At 46.1% G+C, this 21,507-nt stretch overlaps 1 protein-coding gene across 2 annotated transcripts in view; it reads right to left on the reverse strand.

Moving 5' to 3' along the window:
• The window catches only part of pex7 (peroxisomal biogenesis factor 7), a 64,733-nt gene that overhangs the window by 1,928 nt on the left and 41,298 nt on the right, over positions 1-21,507 (reverse strand). For both annotated transcript variants that reach the window (XM_078400211.1, XM_078400212.1), the window contains one exon: positions 2,147-2,246. In XM_078400211.1, coding sequence (XP_078256337.1) covers positions 2,147-2,246 — 100 coding nt within the window. The remainder of the gene's footprint in view (positions 1-2,146; positions 2,247-21,507) is intronic.

The following is a 21,507-nucleotide window of genomic DNA, read 5'->3' on the forward strand; positions in this document are numbered from 1 at the left end:
ATTGGAATCAGTCTGGTGCTGACTTCCTTCTAAAAATTAGCCCAAATTAATATCTGAACAGGCACACATTAAGTGTCTATTTCAAATTAATTCAGTACCACTCTCCTGCTTTTTTGATAACTTGAGCAATTTGCTTCTATCACGCAATAGATTTCAGCAGGGTGACACACAGCTGCATCCAATTCTCAGTCCAGTGACACAATGAATCTAAACCATAAAGAGTAATAATCTGGGAAATATTTAAAACAATCAACATTCTTAATAATTTCCCAGCTATATTGCAACAGCTTTGTTTTTCTTCATCTACCATTTTACTGCCTTACAAAATGTGCCGGTGGAATCTAACCACCTACACTTATCTTAATCATGTTTGTTCATTTTGATAAGTCTGCAGTGACTGTTGCCAAAAGTTAGTTCTCCATTAATTCATTCAGGGGCACTACAACTGATCCATTAACTAATTTAATTCTGCTTCCACGGCTGCTGTCTCCAATTCATCAACATTCTTTATCCTCAGCCCCAAGGGAGCTTTCACAGCACTCTTGGGAGAACTGATAAATCAGCTCTAGATTATGGAGCTAATTCACTAACTTTGGCTTCTTTCCTCGTGAAACAAGAGTTGTGAAGAACAGGAAAAGGCTTTAAAAACAAAAATTGCTGGAGTAACTGGAGTGCAGGTACTATCATAACATTTAAGAGAAATTTGGACAAGTACATGGATAGGATAGGTTTAGAGGATTATGGGCAAAGTGTGGGCAGGTGGGACTAGTGCAGATGGGGTATTTTGGTCAGCATGGGCAAGGTAGGCCGAAGGGTCTATTTCCAGGTTGTATGACTAGAACTGTGAGGGTCAGGCAGTATCTCTGAAGAATATGTGTAGGAAGGAACTGCAGATGCTGGTTTACACCCAAGAGAAACACAAAATGCTGGAGTAACTGCGGCACAGACAGCATCTCTGGAGAGAAGGAATGGGTGACGTTTCGGGTCGAAATGCCGCCTTCAGACTGGACCCGAAATGTCACCCATTCCTTCTCTCCAGAGATGCTGCCTGTCCTGCTGAGTTACTCCAGAACCTTGTGTCTATCTCTGGATAATATGGATAGGCCACAATTTGGGTCGGGACTCCTCTCCAGACTGATTGTGGTAGCGGGGAGAAAACTGGGAGTGTAGGGGTAGGACAAAGCCTGGTAAGTGATAGGTGGATACATGTGAGGGCGGGTTTTGATAGGCAGATGGTTGGACAAAGGCCAGAGATGAAACAACAAAAGGTTTGAGATAAGGATAGGAGAGGCGTGGTACATTTCTGTTTTCTGTGCACGCAGACTTCAGTTCCAACCAGGCACAACGTTTGATGTGATTGTTATTCTTGTCATGTTGTCAAGCAAATACTCAAGTGTATCTTATAATTTCTTTGTAGTAATAGCGATAACATCTTACACACAATTGTACATCAACATTAAAGTGCAAACAGCCCAACACCTATTGAGGTCTTTGTATTCACTATGATACAGTCCAGGTGATGCATGACTAATTATAGCTTTCCAGAATTGAGCAGCTGTTCCAAATCGTAGAGATTGTTTATTTCAAGCAGTCAACTATATTTTCTAAAGCTCATATAGTTATTATTAAGTGACATTTTGTAAAGTATATTGTTAATGGCGTTATATTTTCAGTTTCCTCCTTGACCTCTTTTGAAAGCTCTTCGTCCCTTGCTCAAATAGTAAATTCTTAACATCTGCCTTGTGAGCTAATAACCACAGGTTGAGTATCGAAGGCATCATAGCCAACAACTGTTGTGTGGCGCTCAATGATATTCCACTAGGAACATGATGGAAACACATCTGGGGTGGAAACCATGAATCATTCTCCCACTGCCCCAGAGTATCGCTCCAATTGAGGTCACGCATCACACGGCCAAATGCAAAATCATCGTGTAGCCCACCAAGATATGATGGAAACCAAATTTAACTGTGAAGTCATAGAAGGCACACAAGCTGAAAATATGTGTTGTTTTCTTTCGGCTCACAATGTTGTTTCCCTTCAACATTATGGCTCTGCTATTTGTTTCAAACCAGGGATCTGGAGCTTGTTTATGCGTTTCAGATTAATTCATTCTGATCGCCCATAAAAGCAGTTAGTCACGTACCTGACAAGGGATATGCATGCTGAAATCAAGCCCACATACAAACTCTGTGTGGTGCTCCAGTGTTTCAAGCAATGAGTCAGGCTTGGAAACGTCCCAAAACCTATGAATGAAAACAAATAAATGCAATTAGTGTAATTGAATTAACTTAAAACTGTCTTTCAAAGTTATGACACAGTTAGTATTCCATCGAACAATCTGATTCACGTGACGTGCAACTGGACTGCAACTATTGAATAAACTGATGCAGTGGTGCAACTGGTAGAGCTGCAGCCTCACAGTCTGGACACCCAGGTTAGATCCTGACATTAGGTGCTGTCTGTGTGGAGTTTAAATGTTTCCCCCTGTGTCTGTGTGGGTTTCCTCCCACATCCCAAAGACACGGGGGCTTGTAGGTTAATTGGCGTCGGTAAAATTGCCCCAAGTACACAGTGAGTGAAAGAGAAAGTGGTATAACATAGAACTAGTGTGAACAGGTAATTGATGGTCGACGTGGACTTATTGGGCTGAAGGCTCGGTTTCCGTGCTGTATCTCTAATCAATGCAGGAGCCCTACATGGCAGCCGCGCCAACAACCTGTCTCGTCTTTTTCTTATTTTGTTGTTTTGGTCTGTGTTTACGTTTGTTTTTAGTGTATCTTTAGTTTTTGTATTATGTGGGGGTTGGGGGAAACTTTTTAAAATCTTTTTCCTCGACAGAGACGCGGCTTTAACATCGTGGAGCTTTGTTAGGGATCGACTGCGGGAGCTCCAACCGCAGGAGCTTCGACCGCCCTGATCGTGGGAGCTTTGATCGCCCCGATGCGGGAGGTTCGATCGCCCCGACTGCGGAAGTTTCTATTGTCCTGACCGCGGGAGAAAAGGAGGAAAGAAAGTTTAAGTTTTGCCTTCCATCACAGTGGGGAATGGGAGGTCACCTAAAAACAAGATGGACGTGGTGCCTGCACTGGTGAAGACTCGGAGGGAGTGCCGTGAGTGCAGTGTCCTCGGTGTTGTGCGGGGACATGGCTCCATATGGACATCCTGGAGTCTAGTGCGAGTGTGGACGGCTTTCTGACTGTTCGGGCTGACAGTGACTGCAGAGAGAGTGACAGCGGTCGGTACAACTCTGGTCACATCACGGTGAAGGAGCAAACAAATGGGTTTCCAAAGTGATCTCCGAATGGATCAGAAGATTGCTGTGGGATTGGAGCTGCTGCAGGAGGGGCAGCAAAAAGGTCTCCACTCAAGTTGCAGGGATTCTGCACGGGAGCACTCTGATGGCTGATGGGTTGAACTGATGGCTGCGGTCTCCACTTTTGCTGTGTGCCCTGGGGATTCTCACACGCCGTTGTGGTGGCTGTTTATGTTTAATTTTTATGTGGTTATGTATCTTGTTACTTTTTTCTACGATTGTTGGCAAATCAAATTCCTTGTATGTTTACATACTTGGCTAATAAATTAATTACAATACAATACAATCTGTTGGCCCCTCAGAGATAAGAGCAGAAATAATTATATTTCTGATTTATCATGTTTTCTCATTCAACAATGATCACCAATATCTGTTCTGTAAGTTGAATCTATAGCCACATCCAAGTCTTACTACATTGACTTACATACTGGAAAAATATCTAAAAAATATTTTCAATTATTTATTGTGGTGTGATATAGATGTTACTGTCAATTATATCATTCGGTACTCATCCCCAGTTGCATAGTGGTGTGTCGGTGGACAATCCTCTTGGTTCACAGTTAGTAGCATTATGTGCCCAAGCAGAACACTTCAGAAAGATTATTTTGTATAGATTGTTGAGTAAGATTATTTTGGCATGAGATGCTAAAGACAACAAGTTGTTTACTCTTCTGGGCATTAATTAGACTGGATAGCACGCAACAAAAGCTTTTCACTGTACCTCGGTACAGGTGACAATAAACGAAACTGAACTAGTCGCATTGATAGTCATGACAATATGAGGCTGTGGAGGCAAAGTCAGTAGATATATTGAAGACAAAGATAGATATATTTTTGATTAGTACGGGTGTCAGAGATTATGGGGAGAAGGCAGGAGAATTGGGTTAGGAGGGAGAGATAGATCAGCCATGATTGAATGGTGGAGTAGACTTGATGGGCCTGAAAGGCCTAATTCTACTATCAACTATGATCTTATGAATACAACACCTTTTTATCAAATGTAAGCTTATTATAAAGATATAAATTGCCCTGATGGGAATTGAATTTGCATGCCCAAGAGTATCTTGAGGGCTCTAGAAAGCAAGAGGGTTCTGGAATACAGATAAAGAGACACCTCCCAGCTGATGATACTACAACCAGTTTAGATACTTTTCCAAAATCTTTGCAGAAAGTATGTTCACAATTCATTTTTATTTATAATAAAATAATAAAATGAAGATTAGCGGATGCAGTTGGATCTGTAACATTCACAACCTTGAACACATTAAGCATAATTTTAGACTTTTTTGTAGGGTACTTTCAAACTGATAAAATAACTATTACACAGCTGGCAAGCAATTGTTAATTGGTATACTAAGCCCATCTACCTCCATTTCCACAATATTGCCTGACTTGATCCTTGCCTCAGTTCAGCAGCTGCTAAAATACAATCATTTTGTTTTTACTAGATTTAACTATTTCAATGCAAAACAGTCTGGCTTTATTGATTCTACCCTTTGCAGACTTTAAGTCATTCAAAGTTACTCCCCATGCTAAATCATGGTGTATATATACATATATATATATATATATAGTGCATTCAGAAAGTATTCAGACCTCTTCACCTTTTCCACATTTTGCTACGTTACAACCTTCTTTTAAAATGGATTAAATCCATTTTTTAATCATCAATCTACACACAATACCCCACAATAAAAAAGTAAAAACAGGCGTTTAGAAATTTTTGCAAAGTAATTAAAAAGAAATAACTGAAATATCACATTTACATAAGTATTCAGACCCTTTACTCAGTTCTTTGTTGAGGCATCTTTGGCAGCGATTACAGCCTCGTCTTCTTGAGTATGACGCTACAAGCTTGGCACACCTGTATTTGGGTAATTTCTCCCATTATTCTCTGCAGATCCTCTCAAGCTCTGTCAGGTTGGATGGGGAGCGTCGATGCACAGCTATTTTCAGGTCCCTCCAGAGATGTTCGATCGGGTTCAAGTCCAGGCTCTGGCTGGGCCACTCCAGGTCATTCACAGACTTATAACAAAGCCACTCCTGCATTGTCTTGGCTGTGTGCTTAGGGTCATTGTCCTGTTGGAAGGTGAACCCTCTGCCCCAGTCTGAGGTCCAGAACGCTCTGGAGCAGGTTTTCATCAAGGATCTCTCTGCGCTTTGCTCCGTTAATATTTCCCTCAATCCTGACTAGTCTCCCAGTTCCTACCACTGAAAAACATCCCCAAAGCATGATGCTGCCACCACCATGCTTCACCGTAGGTCTGGTATTGGCCAGTTGATGAGTGGTGCCGCTTGGCATTCAGGCCATAGAGTTCAATCTTGGTTTCATCAGACCAGAGAATCGTGTTTCTCATGGTGTGAGAGTCCTTTAGGTGCCTTTTGGCAAACTCCAAGCAGGCTGTCATGTGCCTTTTACTGAGGAGTGGCTTCCATCTGGCCACTCTACCATAAAGGCGTGATTGGTGGAGTGCAGCAGATATAGTTGTCCTTCTGGAAGGTTCTCCCATTTTCACACAGGAACTCTAGAGCTCTGTCAGAGTGACCATCGGGTTCTTGGTCACCTCCCTGATTAAGGTCCTTCTACCCTGATTGCTCAGTTTGGCCGAGTGGCCAGCTCCATGAAGAGTCCTGGTGATTCCAAAGTTCTTCCATTTAAGAATGACGGAGGCCACTGTGCTCTTTGGGACCTGCAATGCTGCAGAAATAGTTTTATACCCTTCCCCAGATCTGTGTCTCGACACAATCCTGTCTCGGAGGTCTAAGGACAAGTCCTTCATGGCTTGCTTTTTGCTCTGACATGCACTGTTAACTGTGGGAACTTATATAGACAGGTGTGTGCCTTTCCAAATCATGTCCAATCAATTTAGTTCACCACTTTAGTTCACCAATTTAGTTCTCCAAGTTGGAGAAACGTCTCAAGGATAATCAATGGAAACAGGATGAACATAAGCTCAATTTTGAGTGTCATAGCAAAGGGTCTGAATACTTATGTAAATGTCATATTTCAGTCATTTCTTTTTAATTTCTAAACACTTGTTTTTGCTTTTTTATTGTGGGGTATTGAGTGTAGATTGTGATAACAAAAATGAATTTAATCAATTTTAAAATAAGGCTGTAACGTAGCAAAATGTGGAAAAAGTGAAGGGGTCTGAACACTTTCTGAATGCACTGTATCACCCTGGTGTTCATTGATAAGTGGTTAATCAATACCCAAGTTATAGCATTCAAATCTCTCATCAGTGTTTCTCTGTAATCTCCTCTAAATATTTTAGATGAATGCCCTGATCAGCCGAACAAATGGGTTGAAGAATGAATAATAGAATTTAATGCAGGTAATTACAATATACATTAATAACTTAGATGAAGGGACTAAAAGTAACATTAGCAAATTTGCAGATGACACAAAGCTGGGTGGTAGTGTGAAGAGGATGCTATGAGGATGCAGGGTGACTTGGACAGGTTGTGTGAGTGGGCAGATGCGTGGCAGATGCAGTTTAATGTGGATACATGTGAGGTTATCCAGTTTGGTGATAAGAACTGGAAGGCAGATTATTATCTGAATGGTGTCAAGTTAGGAAAAGGGGAAGTACAATGAGATCTGGGTGTCCTAGTTCATCAGTCACTGAAAGTAAGCATGCAAGTACAACAGGCAGTGAAGAAAGCTAATGGAATGTTGGCCTTCATAGCAAGAGGAGTTGAGTATAGGAGCAAAGAGGTCCTTCTGCAGTTGTACAGGGCCCTAGTTAGACCACACCTGGAGTATTGTGTGCAGTTTTGGTCTCCAGATTTGAGGAAGGACATTCGTACTATTGAGGGAGTGCAGCGTAGGTTCACGAAGCTAATTCCCAGTATGGCGGGACTGCCGCATGTTGAAAGACTGGAGCGACTGGGCTTGTATACTCTGGAATTTAGAAGGATGAGAGGGGACCTTATTGAAACATATAAGATTATTAAGGAATTGGACACACTAGAGGCAAGAAACATGTTCCCGATGTTGGAGGAGTCCCAAACCAGGAGCTACAGTTTAAGAATAAGGTGTCGGCCATTTAGAACAGAGATGAGGAAAAACTTTTTCACTCGGGGAGTTGTGAAGCTGTGGAACTCTCTGCCTCAGAAGGCAGTGGAGGGCAATTCCCTGGATGCTTTCAAGAGAAAGTTAGATAGAGCTCTTAATGATAGCGGAGTCAAGGGATATGGGGAGAAGGCAGGATCGGGGTGCTGATTGTGGATGATCAACCATGATCAAGAAGAAGTTGTTCGTGGTGAATGGCGGTACTGGCTCGAAGGGCCGAATGGCCTACTCCTGCACCTATTGTCTATTGTAAGTGCAAGGTGTTGCAGTTTGAGTAATCCAACCAGGTTAGGACCTTCATTGTGAATGGTCGGCCACTGGGGAGTATTGTAGAACAAAAAGAACTAGGTCGATAGTTCACTGAAAATGGCTTCAAAGGTAGATAGGATGGGAAATAAGGCTTTTGGTAAATTGACCTTCATCAGACATTGGTTCTGAGTATCGAAGTTGGGACGTTATGTTGCAGTTATACAAGGCGTGGTAAGATATTGGTGAATTCTGGAGACTGAAGGTTGATGTTAAACAGGCGCATAAAATCATGAGGGGGAATAGATGAGGTGAATATACAGTTTTTCATCCAGGGTGGGGTAATCAAGAACAAGAGGACATATATTAAGGTGAGAGGAGAAAGAGAGGGACATTTTTTTCCACTCAGAGGGTGGTGGATATGTACAATGAGGTGCCAGAGGAGATAGTTGACAGATACTCTGAACCACATTTAAAAGACACTTGGACAAGTGTACAAAGAAGTTTAGAGGGATATGTGCAAACGCTGGCAAAAAGGACGAACTCAGAAGGGGCATTTTGTTTATTGTCTCCTGCACCGAGGCACAGTGAAAAGCTTTTGCTGTGTTCTAACCAGCCAGGGGAAAGAGAATACATGATTACACTCAAGCCATTCACGGTGTACATTTACATAACAGTATAACAGTATAACAAAGCTTTATTTGTCATTCGGTACCGAGGTACCGAACGAAACTACATAGCAGTCATAAAAAAAAGAACACAAGACACATAACCCCAACACAAACGTCCATCAGTGACTCCAAACACCCCCTCACTGTGATGGAGGCAACAAAACTTCCACTCTCTTCCCCACGCCCACGGACAGACAGCTCGTCCCCGACCGACCCGCACAGTCCCCGCAAGGGGATGGAAGTCCCCGCGGCCGAATCGCACCGGGCGCTGAAACGTCTCGCGGCCGAGCCGGGCGATGAAAGGCCCCGCGACCAAGCCTTGCGCAGCTAAGTCCCGTGGCCGAGCCGCACCGGGCGATGTTAAGTCCCGCGGCCGAGCCACACCAGCGATGAAAAGTCCCGCGGCCGAGCTGCACCGGGCGATGTTAAGTCCCGCGGCCGAGCCGCACCGGGCATGATAAGGGAATAACATTTAGTGTAAGGTAAAGCCAGTAAAGTCCGATCAAAGATAGTTTTCTGGTAGAAACTAAGAACTGTAGATGCTGGTTAATACTCAAAATTATACTAAGTACTGGAGTAACTCAGCAGGCCCGGAGAACATGGATAGGCAATGTTTCAGGCCCAGACCTTTCTTCAGACTAGAGAAGGGTCACGCCCCAAAACGTTGTTCTCCAGAGATACTGCCTGACCTGCTGGGTTACACCACCAATTGGTGTCGTTTCACGTTGCTTTCTAGTCCTCCAAGCTCACATTCCTGAGTAATGAGTGAAACAGATGCTAAATTACTAGGATTCCTGAATAACTGGATGCCAGATTTTTGGAGTTTCCCTATCACTGCCTCCACTGAACTGAAACTAAAATAGCAATGTTTATCATTTAACAGTGCTATCCCAATAAGTGCTATCCCCAGTGATATCCCATTTAACAATCCCAATAAGCTTTGGGATTTTACGAACGAGAACTAGAAATACAAAATTTCGACATGTTTTCAGATTCATTGCCTTTTTCTCTTCGTGCATTTGGCTAATTTATTTCCTTCCCCCATTGATTTATTTCCATATTGAACGCTGCCAGCTGGATAAGCACTTTTTTTCAATTGAGTTAAGTACAAGAGCATATTATGGATTTTCTTACATGGAGTAGGTCCAAAAAAACACAATTTGCTGTGCAGCATCGGACAAGACAGCTTTTCAGAGTTCCCCAAGTGAAGATTTTACAACCATGAGATATTTAAGCACCTGTCACCATTGAATTTTGAATGTTCTATGCTCCTGCACACTCAATTTAACTCATGCACACCAGCTGACTGTAACCATCATCAAAATGTGTAAAGACGCTTTGGTCTTAAGCATTAAGTTCTTATCAGTTCTTTTCTTCAAAATTATCAATTAAAAATTAACTGCACTCTAAAATATGAATAAATCCCTGCACTCTGCATGTTAATTAATTCAGCCTATGTGATATCAAGGAAGACAGAGAGTACTGAATACAGTAAAGGCTGTAGAATGAGACAACATCCCAGGTGTAGTACTGGTGCCTTGTGTTCTGGAGCCAGCTGCCCCTCAACCCAAGCTGTTCCTCTACAGTTGCAATACTGGCACCCACCCTACAAAGTGAATAATTGCCTAGGTATATGCTCTGTTCACAAAAAGGAGGAAAAAATGTAACCCAGTTAATTACCAGTGAAACTGTCCACTCTCATTCTTTTACATGAGACTTTAGAGACACAGCATGCAAACAGGCCCTTCAGACCACCGAGTCCGTGCCGACCAATGGAATGTTGGCCTTCGTAACAAGAGGAGTTGAGTATAGTCAAGTCAAGTCAAGTCAATTTATTTGTATAGCACATTTAAAAACAACCCACGTTGACCAAAGTGCTGCACATCTGACTAGGAAAAAAAGAAACATACAGTGGCAGGCAGCCAAACACAACGGCGCGGCCATCTTGAACAAAATGTTAATTCAATCACCCACAGTCCAACAATAAAAGCACTAAACAGGCACCCAAATTACCCAACCCCAAAAACCCCCCAAAAACACAGTCCAACAATAAAAGCATTAAATAGGCATTCAAATCACACACCCCAAAACCCCCAAAAACACAGTCCAACAATAAAAGCATCAAACAGGCACTCAAACCACCCAACCCCAAAAACACACAAAAAAAGAAACATCCATCGCCTCACTGTGATGGAAGGCCACAATGTCTTTCCCTTCTCCTGCTGTCCTCGCCCGCAGTCACGAGCAAAGAGGTCCTTCTACAGTTGTACCGGGCCCTGGTGAGACCGCACCTGGAGTACTGTGTGCAGTTTTGGTCTCCAAATTTGAGGAAGGATATTCTTGCTATGGAGGGCGTGCAGCGTAGGTTCACTAGGTTAATTCCCGGAATGGCGGGACTGTCATATGTTGAAAGGCTGGAGCGATTGGGCTTGTATACACTGGAATTTAGAAGGATGAGGGGGGATCTTATTGAAACATATAAGACAATTAGGGGATTGGACACATTAGAGGCAGATAACATGTTCCCAATGTTGGGGGAGTCCAGAACAAGGGGCCACAGTTTAAGAATAAGGGGTAGGCCATTTAGAACGGAGATGAGGAAGAACTTTTTCAGTCAGAGGGTGGTGAAGGTGTGGAATTCTCTGCCTCAGAAGGCAGTGGAGGCCAGTTCGTTGGATGCTTTCAAGAGAGAGCTGGATAGAGCTCTTAAGGATAGCGGAGTGAGGGGGTATGGGGAGAAGGCAGGAACGGGGTACTGATTGAGAGTGATCAGCCATGATCGCATTGAATGGCGGTGCTGGCTCGAAGGGCTGAATGGCCTACTCCTGCACCTATTGTCTATTGTCTATTGACCAACGATCACCCCATACACTAACACTATCCCACACACCAGGGACAATTTACAATTAACCTACGTCCTTGAAGTGTGGGAGGAACCTAGATTACCCGTAGAAAACCTAACAGACAGAACATACAAACTCTGTACAGACATCACACGTAGTCAAGATCGAACCTGGGCCTCTGGCACTGTAAGGCAGCAGCTCTCCCGCTCCCCCACCCTTTGCAATTCAAGCAGCAGGGGTGCAGCAATAATGAGACTACGAGAGCAGGTCAGAGGCTAGAAATCCTGCAACAAGTAAATCGCACCCTAACTCTTAACACCCTAACAGTCTCAACAAGGGTCTTGACCCGAAGCGTCGCCCATTCCTTCTCTCCTGAGATGCTGCCTGACCTGCTGAGTTACTCCAGCATTTTGTGAATAAACACTAAGCATTCAGTCTGTCTCCCATATGTGCATCGTTTACAAAGTGCACAGCAGTAGCTCTCTCCCGCTGATCTGATAACACCTCCCAAACCCTTCAGCTCTCCCATGCAGGAGGACGTGGGGAGCAGGTGTACAGGAGCACCACCACCCGCAGGTTTCCCTTGAAGTCAAGCACCGCCCTGACTTGCAAATCTCTCTCTGCTGGGAATGGTTCCGGAAGGCAATTGACCACAATCTTCTCAAGGTCAATTCGGATTACACAAGGGATGCTGGCCTTGCCAGCAACATTCATATCCATGAACATGAACGGATTACAATAAAAACATGATTGAGAGGAATTTCTTTTGAATGAATGAGTTTAGTTTAGAGATACAGCACGGAAACAGGCCCTTCAGCCCACCGGGTCTGCGCCCTTAACACTATCCTACACCCACTAGGGACAATTTTTACATTTACCAAGCCAATTAACCTACATACCGGTATGTCTTTGAATTAATACTTTATTGTCACATGTGACAAGTCAGTTAAATTCTTTGTTTGTGCACCCAAGTTATGCAAATAGTTGCCACATAGAGGGCGCTTACAAAGTACCCCTGCGCCAGGTCCTCCTTTGTTCTCCACCCCCCCTCCCCCTCCCTCTTGGTGCCCCCCCCCCCCCCACGCCACGCTGGCAAGAAAACGTTTTTGCAAGAAAAGTATCAGAGCCTTTTGCTGCATCTCATGCCCTGCGTAGCCTGCACCCGACATCGTAATGGTCTCGTTTGTGCAGGCGGGCACATCGGGAACATGAAGTAAGACAAGGTGCATGGGAACATTGGCAAGACCAAGCATAGACTTGGCAACCATTTCGCTGAACACTTGCCCTCGGTCCGCTGAGGCCTGCTGGATCTACCAGTTGCTAACCTTTTTAACTCCTCTTCACATTCCCATACTCACCTTTCTGCCCTGTACACCCTCCAATGCAAGAGTGAGGCTACAGACAAACTTGAGGAACAACACCTCATATTCTGCTTCGGTAGCTTGCAACCCAACGATATGAACACTGAATTCCCCAATTTTCGTTAACTGCAAAACCTTCCCCCTCTCCCTTCTTCCCACACATACTCCTCCTACTTCCCCCCCACCCTCCCTTGTGCTCCACCTGAACTCGCACCTATTTCTCTCCTCCCTCTCCACTCCTACTTACATTCCTTCCTCCGGCTTCACAATTCGCAACTCTTCAAACCTTTTGTCTCACACCTATCATAGAGTATATCTGTACACTGTGAATGTTTCGATTGTACTCATGTACTGTCTTTCTGCTGACTGGTTAGCACGCAACAAAAGCTTTTCAGTGTAGCTCGGTACACGTGACAATAAACTAAACTGAAATGAACAGCATGGAAACAAGCTCTTTGGTCCAACTCGCCCACAACGGCAAACATGTCCCACTAGACACACCTGCCTGTTTTTGGCCCATTTCACTTTAAACCTATCCCATCCATGTACCTGTCTAAATGTTTCTTAAACTTTGCAATAGTGCCTGCCACAATTACCTCCTCTGGCAGCTCATTCCATACACCCACCACTCTTTGTGTGAAAAAGTTACCTCTCAGATTCCTATTAAATCCTTTCAACCCAGCAGTAGGAATATTGATTTCTCTAATTTCAATTACCCTTGCATTGCCTGTCTCTCCTTCCCTCCATCACTCTAATCTCCTGCAAGTTTTATTGTTCGTATCCCCTCATTATCCCCTCCTCCACAGCCATCGATCAACCATTGTGGGCTCTGTTGGTCATTGGTGCTGGCTATGATTTTTTTTCTTTTTTTTTGGTGCAGGAGGAGGCCATTCGGCCCTTCGAGCCAGCACCGCCATTCAATGTGATCATGGCTGATCATTCTCAATCAGTACCCCGTTCCTGCTTTCTCCCCATACCCCCTGACTCCGCTATCCTTAAGAGCTCTATCCAGCTCTCTCTTGAATGCATTCAGAGAATTGGCCTCCACTGCCTTCTGAGGCAGAGAATTCCACAGATTCACAACTGTCTGACTGAAAAAGTTTTTCCTGTTCTGTACCTTTTCATATCTCTAGTTTCCCTCTCCCCTGACTTTTAGTCTGAAGAAAGGGTCTCGACCCGAAACGTAACCTATTCCTTTTCTTCAGAGGAGCTGTTTGTGCCAGCATTTTGTGCCGAACTTTGGTGTAAACCAGCATCTGCGGTTCCTTCTTACACTAAACATTGGAGAATTTGAAACTCTAGGTAAAATGTTGGAAATGAATGTGCTTGTGTGCAATGGTGCCTGGTCATAATGGGAATGATGGATGAACCGGCCATATAGGGATAGGATTAGTGCTGCTAAATTCCAGATTCCGTGAACAATGTAAAGAATGAAAATCAATGTACAACTAAAAGAACGGAATTTAAACAAAATTTATTTTTATTAGGATCGATTTTTTAAAATCAGTTTGCACAAAATAAAACATTAATTTGAAACGAAGGTAGACACAAAATGCTGGAGTAACTCAGCAAGACAAGCAGCATCTCTAGAGAGAAGGAAGGGGTGACGTTTCGGGTCGAGACCCTTCTTCAGACTGAAAAGCGTCTCTCTCTTCTTCAGGCTGAAGAGTCTCGACCCGAAACGCCAACCATTCCTTCTCTCCAGAGATGTTGCCTGGCCTGCTGAATTACTCCAGCATTTTGTGTCTACCTTCGATTTAAACCAGCATCTGCAGTTCTTTCCTACTTATTAATTTGAAACGGTTCCATTGGTTTATGCTAATCTACCAGCATCGTGAAGGTGCTTTAAAATCTCACACAATTATATACTGCATCCAGTACTGCCTCTCTCTGTGAGGCTACCATTTAAAAACTGATGTGGAAAAAATGACTAAGTGAAATATTTAGCATTGGTTTTACACAATATCTATTTGCTCTCATCCTTGTCCCTGTCCAGAATATCATGATGTTGCAATTCACTCTAAATGCATCATTGTTCTCCCTTCAATTTCCCTTTACCACAAGTTCTTTCTGAAACTCACTGATCTCCTAAGAAGGTGATCTGAAATGCCTCTGAAACCCAAGTGAAGTTTAATAAGAAATACAAGTAATTCTTCAGCAGATCAATAACAATAGATGAAACAAACACACACGTCCTTAATAGGAGTTGATGACCTGCCCCACCATTCAATATAACCATACGGATTTCACTGAAACTTTTGATAGACACAAAGTGCTGGAGTAACTCAGCAGGTCAGGCAGCATCTCTGGAGAAAAAGAATGGTTGATGTTTCGGGTTGGGACCTATCAACTCCACATTCCCATCCATTTGTCGTAACTATTTTATCCGTTTTTAAAAAATTAAGTATCCATTTAACTCACCTTAAAACTGGGTAAAAATAACGAATTACAAATGCTGACTAATACGCAAAATGGCACAAAGTGCCGGAGCAACTCCGCAGGTCAGGCGGTATCTCTGGAGAACATGGATAGGTGATGTTTCGGGTCGGAACCCTTCTTCAGACCGATTCAATCTGTTGAGTTACTCCAGCACTTTGTGTCATTTTCCCTTACAGCTAGGTGCCGATGTCGCTGGTCTGCACCACCGAGCCGCTTCTTCACCGGCTGCAACACCGTCCAGTTGACGCAGCTACTGTTGCGGCTCACGTAGTAGTCCCTGGCCGACTGTGCTTTCTCAAGGCCACCACCACCGACAGGACGCACTCGGTCACTGTGGGGCTCCCTCCGGAGGTGCTGCCAAGTACTCTTACTCATTCAGTTATTCCATTATTGCGCTTTAGTATTTTTTTTGCACTACTTCAGATTGTACAAACAATCCTTGTACCATTCTGGGATTTTGCATTTGTCATTGTGTTTATTGTTGTATCTATCATTACTATGTATACTGTGTACTCTAGAGCTTCATGCAAACAATGAATTTCAATACACCTGGTAATATGACAATAAACTAAAGTGAAACTGAATCAGATGTTGGAGTAGATTTCTCCTGCTGCTTACAAGAGTGATTTAAGGATAATGATGCCAGACTGAATTCAGATTTATAATCCAAGCTTATTTGCTAAGAAATATTTGGAGCAGAAAATGTAGAAATAATGAAATCATAATGCTAACATTAATGATGTATTTGTAGCGTGTTGATAAAGGCAAGGAGCCAGGTATTTCGGGAAGGTATATTTATTGTATCGTGGGTCTCAGATGGGTCTAGTCTGCCGGAATGGCTTGGCGCCCAAACCTTGTCCTTATATCCCTGAGTCCAGGACCGCCTCCCGGGACTGGTCCATTCCCGTGCCGAGGGGTCGGTAGTAGTATGGCCCTACCCTTGGGAGCCGCCACATGTTGGTAGCCAGCCGCTCGCGGCAGGAGCACTGTGCCCACCTCCGGCAGCTTTTCCAGCGGCTCAGCGAACACGGGTTGGCCATAAACCTCGCCAAGTGCCGCTTTGGCGTGGCCACAATCGACTTTCTCGGCCACCGTGTGTCCTCGCAAGGAGCGGTTCCCCTGCCGGACAAAGTAGACGCCATCCGCCGGTTTCCCCGTCCGTCCTCGGTGCGTGGCCTGCAGGAGTTCGTCGGCATGGTGGCATTTTATCACCGGTTCCTGCCATCCGCGGCCCACATCATGCGGCCGCTATACGAGCTGCTGGCGGGCAAGCGTAAGACCGTCGTGTGGACCGACAAGGCCGTAACAGCCTTTGACGGCGCGAAGGAGGCCCTGGCTCGGGCTGTGCTGCTTGTTCACCCACGGGAGGATGCCCCGACAGCCCTTACGGTGGACGCCTCAGAGTTGGCGGTTGGTGCCGTACTGGAGCAACTCACGGACGGGGGTTGGCGCCCCCTGGCCTTCTTCAGCCGGCACCTCGACAACGCCCAGAAGAAGTACAGCGCTTTCGACCGCGAGCTCCTCGCCCTGTACCTGGCCGTTCGTCACTTCCGCTATTTTCTGGAGGGACGCCCGTTCACCGCTTACACGGACCACAAGCCGCTCACTTTCGCCCTGGCAAAGGTCTCCGACCCATGGTCCGCCCGACAGCAGCGCCAGTTGGCCTACATATCAGAATTTACCACCTCCATCCGCTTTATCGAGGGGAAGGAAAACCGGGTGGCCGACGCATTGTCTCGCCCCGCCATCAATGCCGTGTTAGAAGTGGCACCCGGCATTGATTATTCTGCCCTGGCGGAGGCCCAACTAACGGACGGGGAGATGCCCGCCTACCGGACTGCCATCTCTGGCCTCCGTCTTGAGGATGTTCCCCTCGGCCCCGGAGCGACGACGATACTTTGCGATGTGTCGGCAGGTCAGCCGCGCCCCATCGTCCCGGCCGCGTGGCGCAGGAGGGTGTTCGACGTGGTCCACGGGCTGGCTCACCCATCCATCCGGGCGACGATCTCATTGGTAGCTGCGCGGTTCATGTGGCATGGTCTGCGCAAGCAGGTTGGCCAATGGGTCCGCACCTGCATTCCGTGCCAGACGTCAAAAATTCAACGCCACGTCCGGGCGCCACTCCAAGGGATCGGTCTACCCTGCCGCCGTTTCGACCACCTGCACGTGGACATTGTGGGCCCGCTCCCGCCGTCCCGGGGCATCACCCACCTCTTCACGGTGGTGGACCGCTTCACGCGGTGGCCGGAGGCCATACCACTGGCTGATACGTCTACAGCCACATGCGCTCGTGCGTTGGCCGCGCATTGGATTGCTCGCTTTGGTGTGCCGGTGGTCATCTCATCGGACCGGGGGCCACAGTTCACCTCCGAGCTGTGGTCGGCCATGGCCCACCTGTTGGGCGTGCGGCTGCACCACACCACGGCCTATCACCCGCAGGCAAACGGCTTGGTGGAGAGGTTCCACCGGCAGCTGAAGGCAGCGCTGAAGGCGCGACTCGCCGGCCCCGACTGGATGGACGAGCTACCATGGGTTTTGCTGGGCATCCGGACTGCCCCCAAGGAAGACCTGGCTTCATCCTCAGAGGAGCTCGTCTACGGGTCTCCGCTCACGGTGCCCGGGGAGTTCGTGCCCTCGTTGCCGGGGCGAGAGGAACCGCCCTCATCCACCCTACATCGCCTCCGAGAGCGAGTTGGCAAGCTTGCACCCATGCCGACGTCCCGCCATGGGACATTCCGCCCTTACGTGCCATCGGCCCTCCAGGACTGCGCCTTTGTGTTCCTGCGCCGTGACGCCCACCAGGCGCCACTCCAGAGGCCGTATGAAGGCCCGTACCGGGTGCTGGAGCACGGGCAGACAACCTTTGTTTTGGACATGGGGGGCCGGCCGGAGGCCGTGTCAATTGACCGCCTGAAGCCGGCCCACTTAGACATCGACCAACCGGTGCGGGTGGCCCAGCCTCGGCCACGAGGTCGCCCCCCTTTGCGGGTCCCACCGCCTGTCTCTCCAACTGTGCCTCCGCCGGCCCCTCTGTCGACCGATTACCGTACGCGGTCCGGTCGGGTTGTGCGACCACCAGTGCGTTTCGTGCCTCCGGATCTGGGGGGGGGTACTGTGGCGGCTCCCAAGGGTAGGGCCATACTACTACCGACCCCTCGGCACGGGAATGGACCAGTCCCGGGAGGCGGTCCTGGACTCAGGGATATAAGGACAAGGTTTGGACGCCGAGCCATTCCGGCAGACTAGACCCGTCTGAGACCCACGATACAATAAATATACCTTCCCGAAATACCTGGCTCCTTGCCTTTATCAACACGCTACATGTTGTCAATTTAAGATGGCTGGTAGAGTGCATAACGCATCTTGCAGCATAGATTTTTTTTTTAGATTTAGAGATGCAGCGCAGAAACAGGCCCTTCGGCGCACCGGGTCCGCGCCGCCCACTATCCTACACCCACTAGGGACAATTTTTTACATTTGCCCAGCCAATTAACCTACATACCTGTACGTCTTTGGAGTGTGGGAGGAAACCGAAGATCTCGGAGAAAACCCACGCAGGTCACGGGGAGAACGTACAAACTCCTTACAGTGCAGCACCCGTAGTCAGGATTGAACCTGAGTCTCCGGTGCTGCATTCGCTGTAAAGCAGCAACTCTACCGCTGCGCTACCGTGCCGCCCTGTTTCTCGGTCCTAAAAGACTTCCCCCTTATCCTTAAGCTGTGACCCCTGGTTCTGGACTCCCCCAACATCGGGAACAATCTTCCCGCATCTAGCCTCTCCAACCCCTTAAGAATTTTATATGTTTCTATAAGATCCCCCCTCAGTCTTCTAAATTCCAGCGAGTACAAGCCCAGTCTATCCAGTCTTTCCTCATATGCAAGTCCCGCCATCCCAGGGATTAATCTGGTGAACCTTCTCTGTACTCCCTCTAAGGCAAGAACGTCTTTCCTCAGGTTAGGAGACCAAAACTGCACACAATACTCCAGGTGCGGTCTCACCAAGGCCCTGTACAACTGCAGCAGAACCTCCCTGCTCCTAAACTCAAATCCTCTTGCTATGAATGCCAACATACCATCCGCTCTCTTCACTGCCTGCTGCACCTGCATGCTTGCTTTCAATGACTGGTGCACCATGACACCCAGGTTACGTTGCATCTCCCCTTCTCCCAATCGGTCACCATTCAGGTAATACTCTGCTTTCCTGTTCTTGCCGCCAAAGTGGATAACCTCACATTTATCCACATTATATTGCATCTGCCATGCATTTGCCCACTCGCCTAATCTATCCAAGTCACTCTGCAGCCTCCTAGCATCCTCCTCGCAGCTAACACTGCCACCCAGCTTCGTGTCATCCGCAAACTTAGAGATGTTGCATTCAATTCCCTCGTCCAAATCATTAATATACACTGTAAATAACTGGGATCCCAGCACTGAGCCTTGCGGTACCCCACTAGTCACTGCCTGCCATTCCGAAAAGGACCCGTTTATTCCTACTCTTTGCTTCCTGTCCGCCAACCAATTTTCTATCCACCTCAAAACTGAACCCTCAATACCGTGTGCTTTAAGTTTGTACACCAATCTCCTATGTGGGACCTTGTCGAAGGCCTTCTGAAAGTCCAGATATAACACATCGACTGGTTCTCCCTTATCCACTCTACTAGTTACATCCTCGAAAAATTCTATAAGATTCGTCAGACATGATTTGCCTTTGGTAAATCCATGCTGACTTTGTCCGATGATTTCACCACTTTCCAAATGTGATGCTATCACATCTTTAATAACTGACTCTAGCATTTTCCCCACTACCGATGTTAGGCTAACTGGTCTATAATTCCCCGTTTTCTCTCTCCCTCCCTTTTTAAAAAGTGGGGTTACATTAGCTACCCTCCAGTCCTCAGGAACTACTCCAGAATCTAAAGAGTTTTGAAAAATTATCACTAATGCATCCACTATTTCTGAGGCTACTTCCTTAAGCACTCTGGGATGCAGCCTATCTGGCCCTGGGGATTTATCTGCCTTTAATCCATTTAATTTACCTAACACCACTTCCCGACTAACCTGGATTTGCCTCAGTTCCTTCATCTCATTAGACCACCGGTCCCCTGCTATTTCCGGCAGACGGTTTATGTCTTCCTTAGTGAAGACAGAACCAAAGTATTTGTTCAATTGGTCTGCCATCTCCTTGTTCCCTATGATCAATTCACCTGTTTCCGACTGCAAGGGACCTACATTTGCCTTAACTAATCTTTTTCTCTTGACATATCTATAAAAGCTTTTGCTGTCTGTTTTTATGTTCCTTGCCAGTTTTCCCTCATAGTCTATTTTCCCTTTCCTAATTAAGCCCTTTGTCCTCCTCTGCTGGACTCTGAATTTCTCCCAGTCCTCTGGTATGCTACTTTTTCTGGCTAATCTGTATGCTTCATCTTTTGTTTTAATACTATCCTTGATTTCCCTTGTTAGCCACGGATGCACTACCTTTCCTGGTTTGTTCTTTTGCCAAACTGGGATGAACACTTGTTGTAGTTCATCCATGCGACCTTTAAATGCCTTCCATTGCATGTCCACCGTCAACCCTTTCAGCATCAATCGCCAGTCTATCTTGGACAATTCACGCTTCATACCCTCAAAGTTACCTTTCTTTAAGTTCAGAACACTTGTTTCTGAATCGACTGTCACTCTCCATCCTAATGAAGAACTCTACCATATTATGATCACTCTAGCCCAAGGGGCCTCGCACAACAAGACTGCTAACTAACCCTTCCTCATTACTCAATACCCAGTCTAGAATGGCCTGTTCTCTCGTTGGTTCCTCGACATGTTGGTTTAGAAAACCATCTCTCAAACATTCCAAGAAATCCTCTTCCTCAGCACCCCTGCCAGTTTGGTTCACCCAATCTATATGTAGATTGAAGTCACCCATTATAACTGCTGCACCTTTAGTGCATGCATTTCTAATTTCCTGTTTGATGCCATCCCCAACCTCACTACTGCTGTTAGGTGGCCTGTACACAACTCCCACTAGCGTTTTCTGCCCCTTAGTGTTTCGTAGCTCTACCCATATCGATTCCACTTCCTCCAAGCTAATGTCCTTCCTTTCCACTGCTTTAATCTCCTCTCTAACCAGTAACGCTACCCCACCTCCTTTTCCTTTCTGTCTATCCCGCCTGAATATAGAATATCCCTGGATGTTGAGCTCCCAGCCTTGGTCACCCTGGAGCCATGTCTCCGTAATCCCAACTATATCATAATCATTAATAACTATCTCCATATTTAATTCATCCACGTTATTACGTATACTCCTTGCATTGAGACACAAAGCCTTCAGGCTTGTTTTTACAACTCTCTTACCCCTTATGCAATTATGTTGAAAAGTGGCCCTTTTTGATTTTTGCCCTGGATTTGTCTGCCTACCACTTTTACTTTTCACCTTGCTACCTGTTGCTTCTACCCTCATTTTACACCCCTCTGTCTCTCTGCTCCTGCTCCCATCCCCCTGCCACATTAGTTTAAATCCTCCCCGACAGCACTAGCAAACACTTCCCCTAGGACATTGGTT

The sequence above is a fragment of the Rhinoraja longicauda genome, chromosome 5, assembly GCF_053455715.1.
Source record: "Rhinoraja longicauda isolate Sanriku21f chromosome 5, sRhiLon1.1, whole genome shotgun sequence".
Classification (NCBI taxonomy): Eukaryota; Metazoa; Chordata; class Chondrichthyes; order Rajiformes; family Arhynchobatidae; genus Rhinoraja; species Rhinoraja longicauda.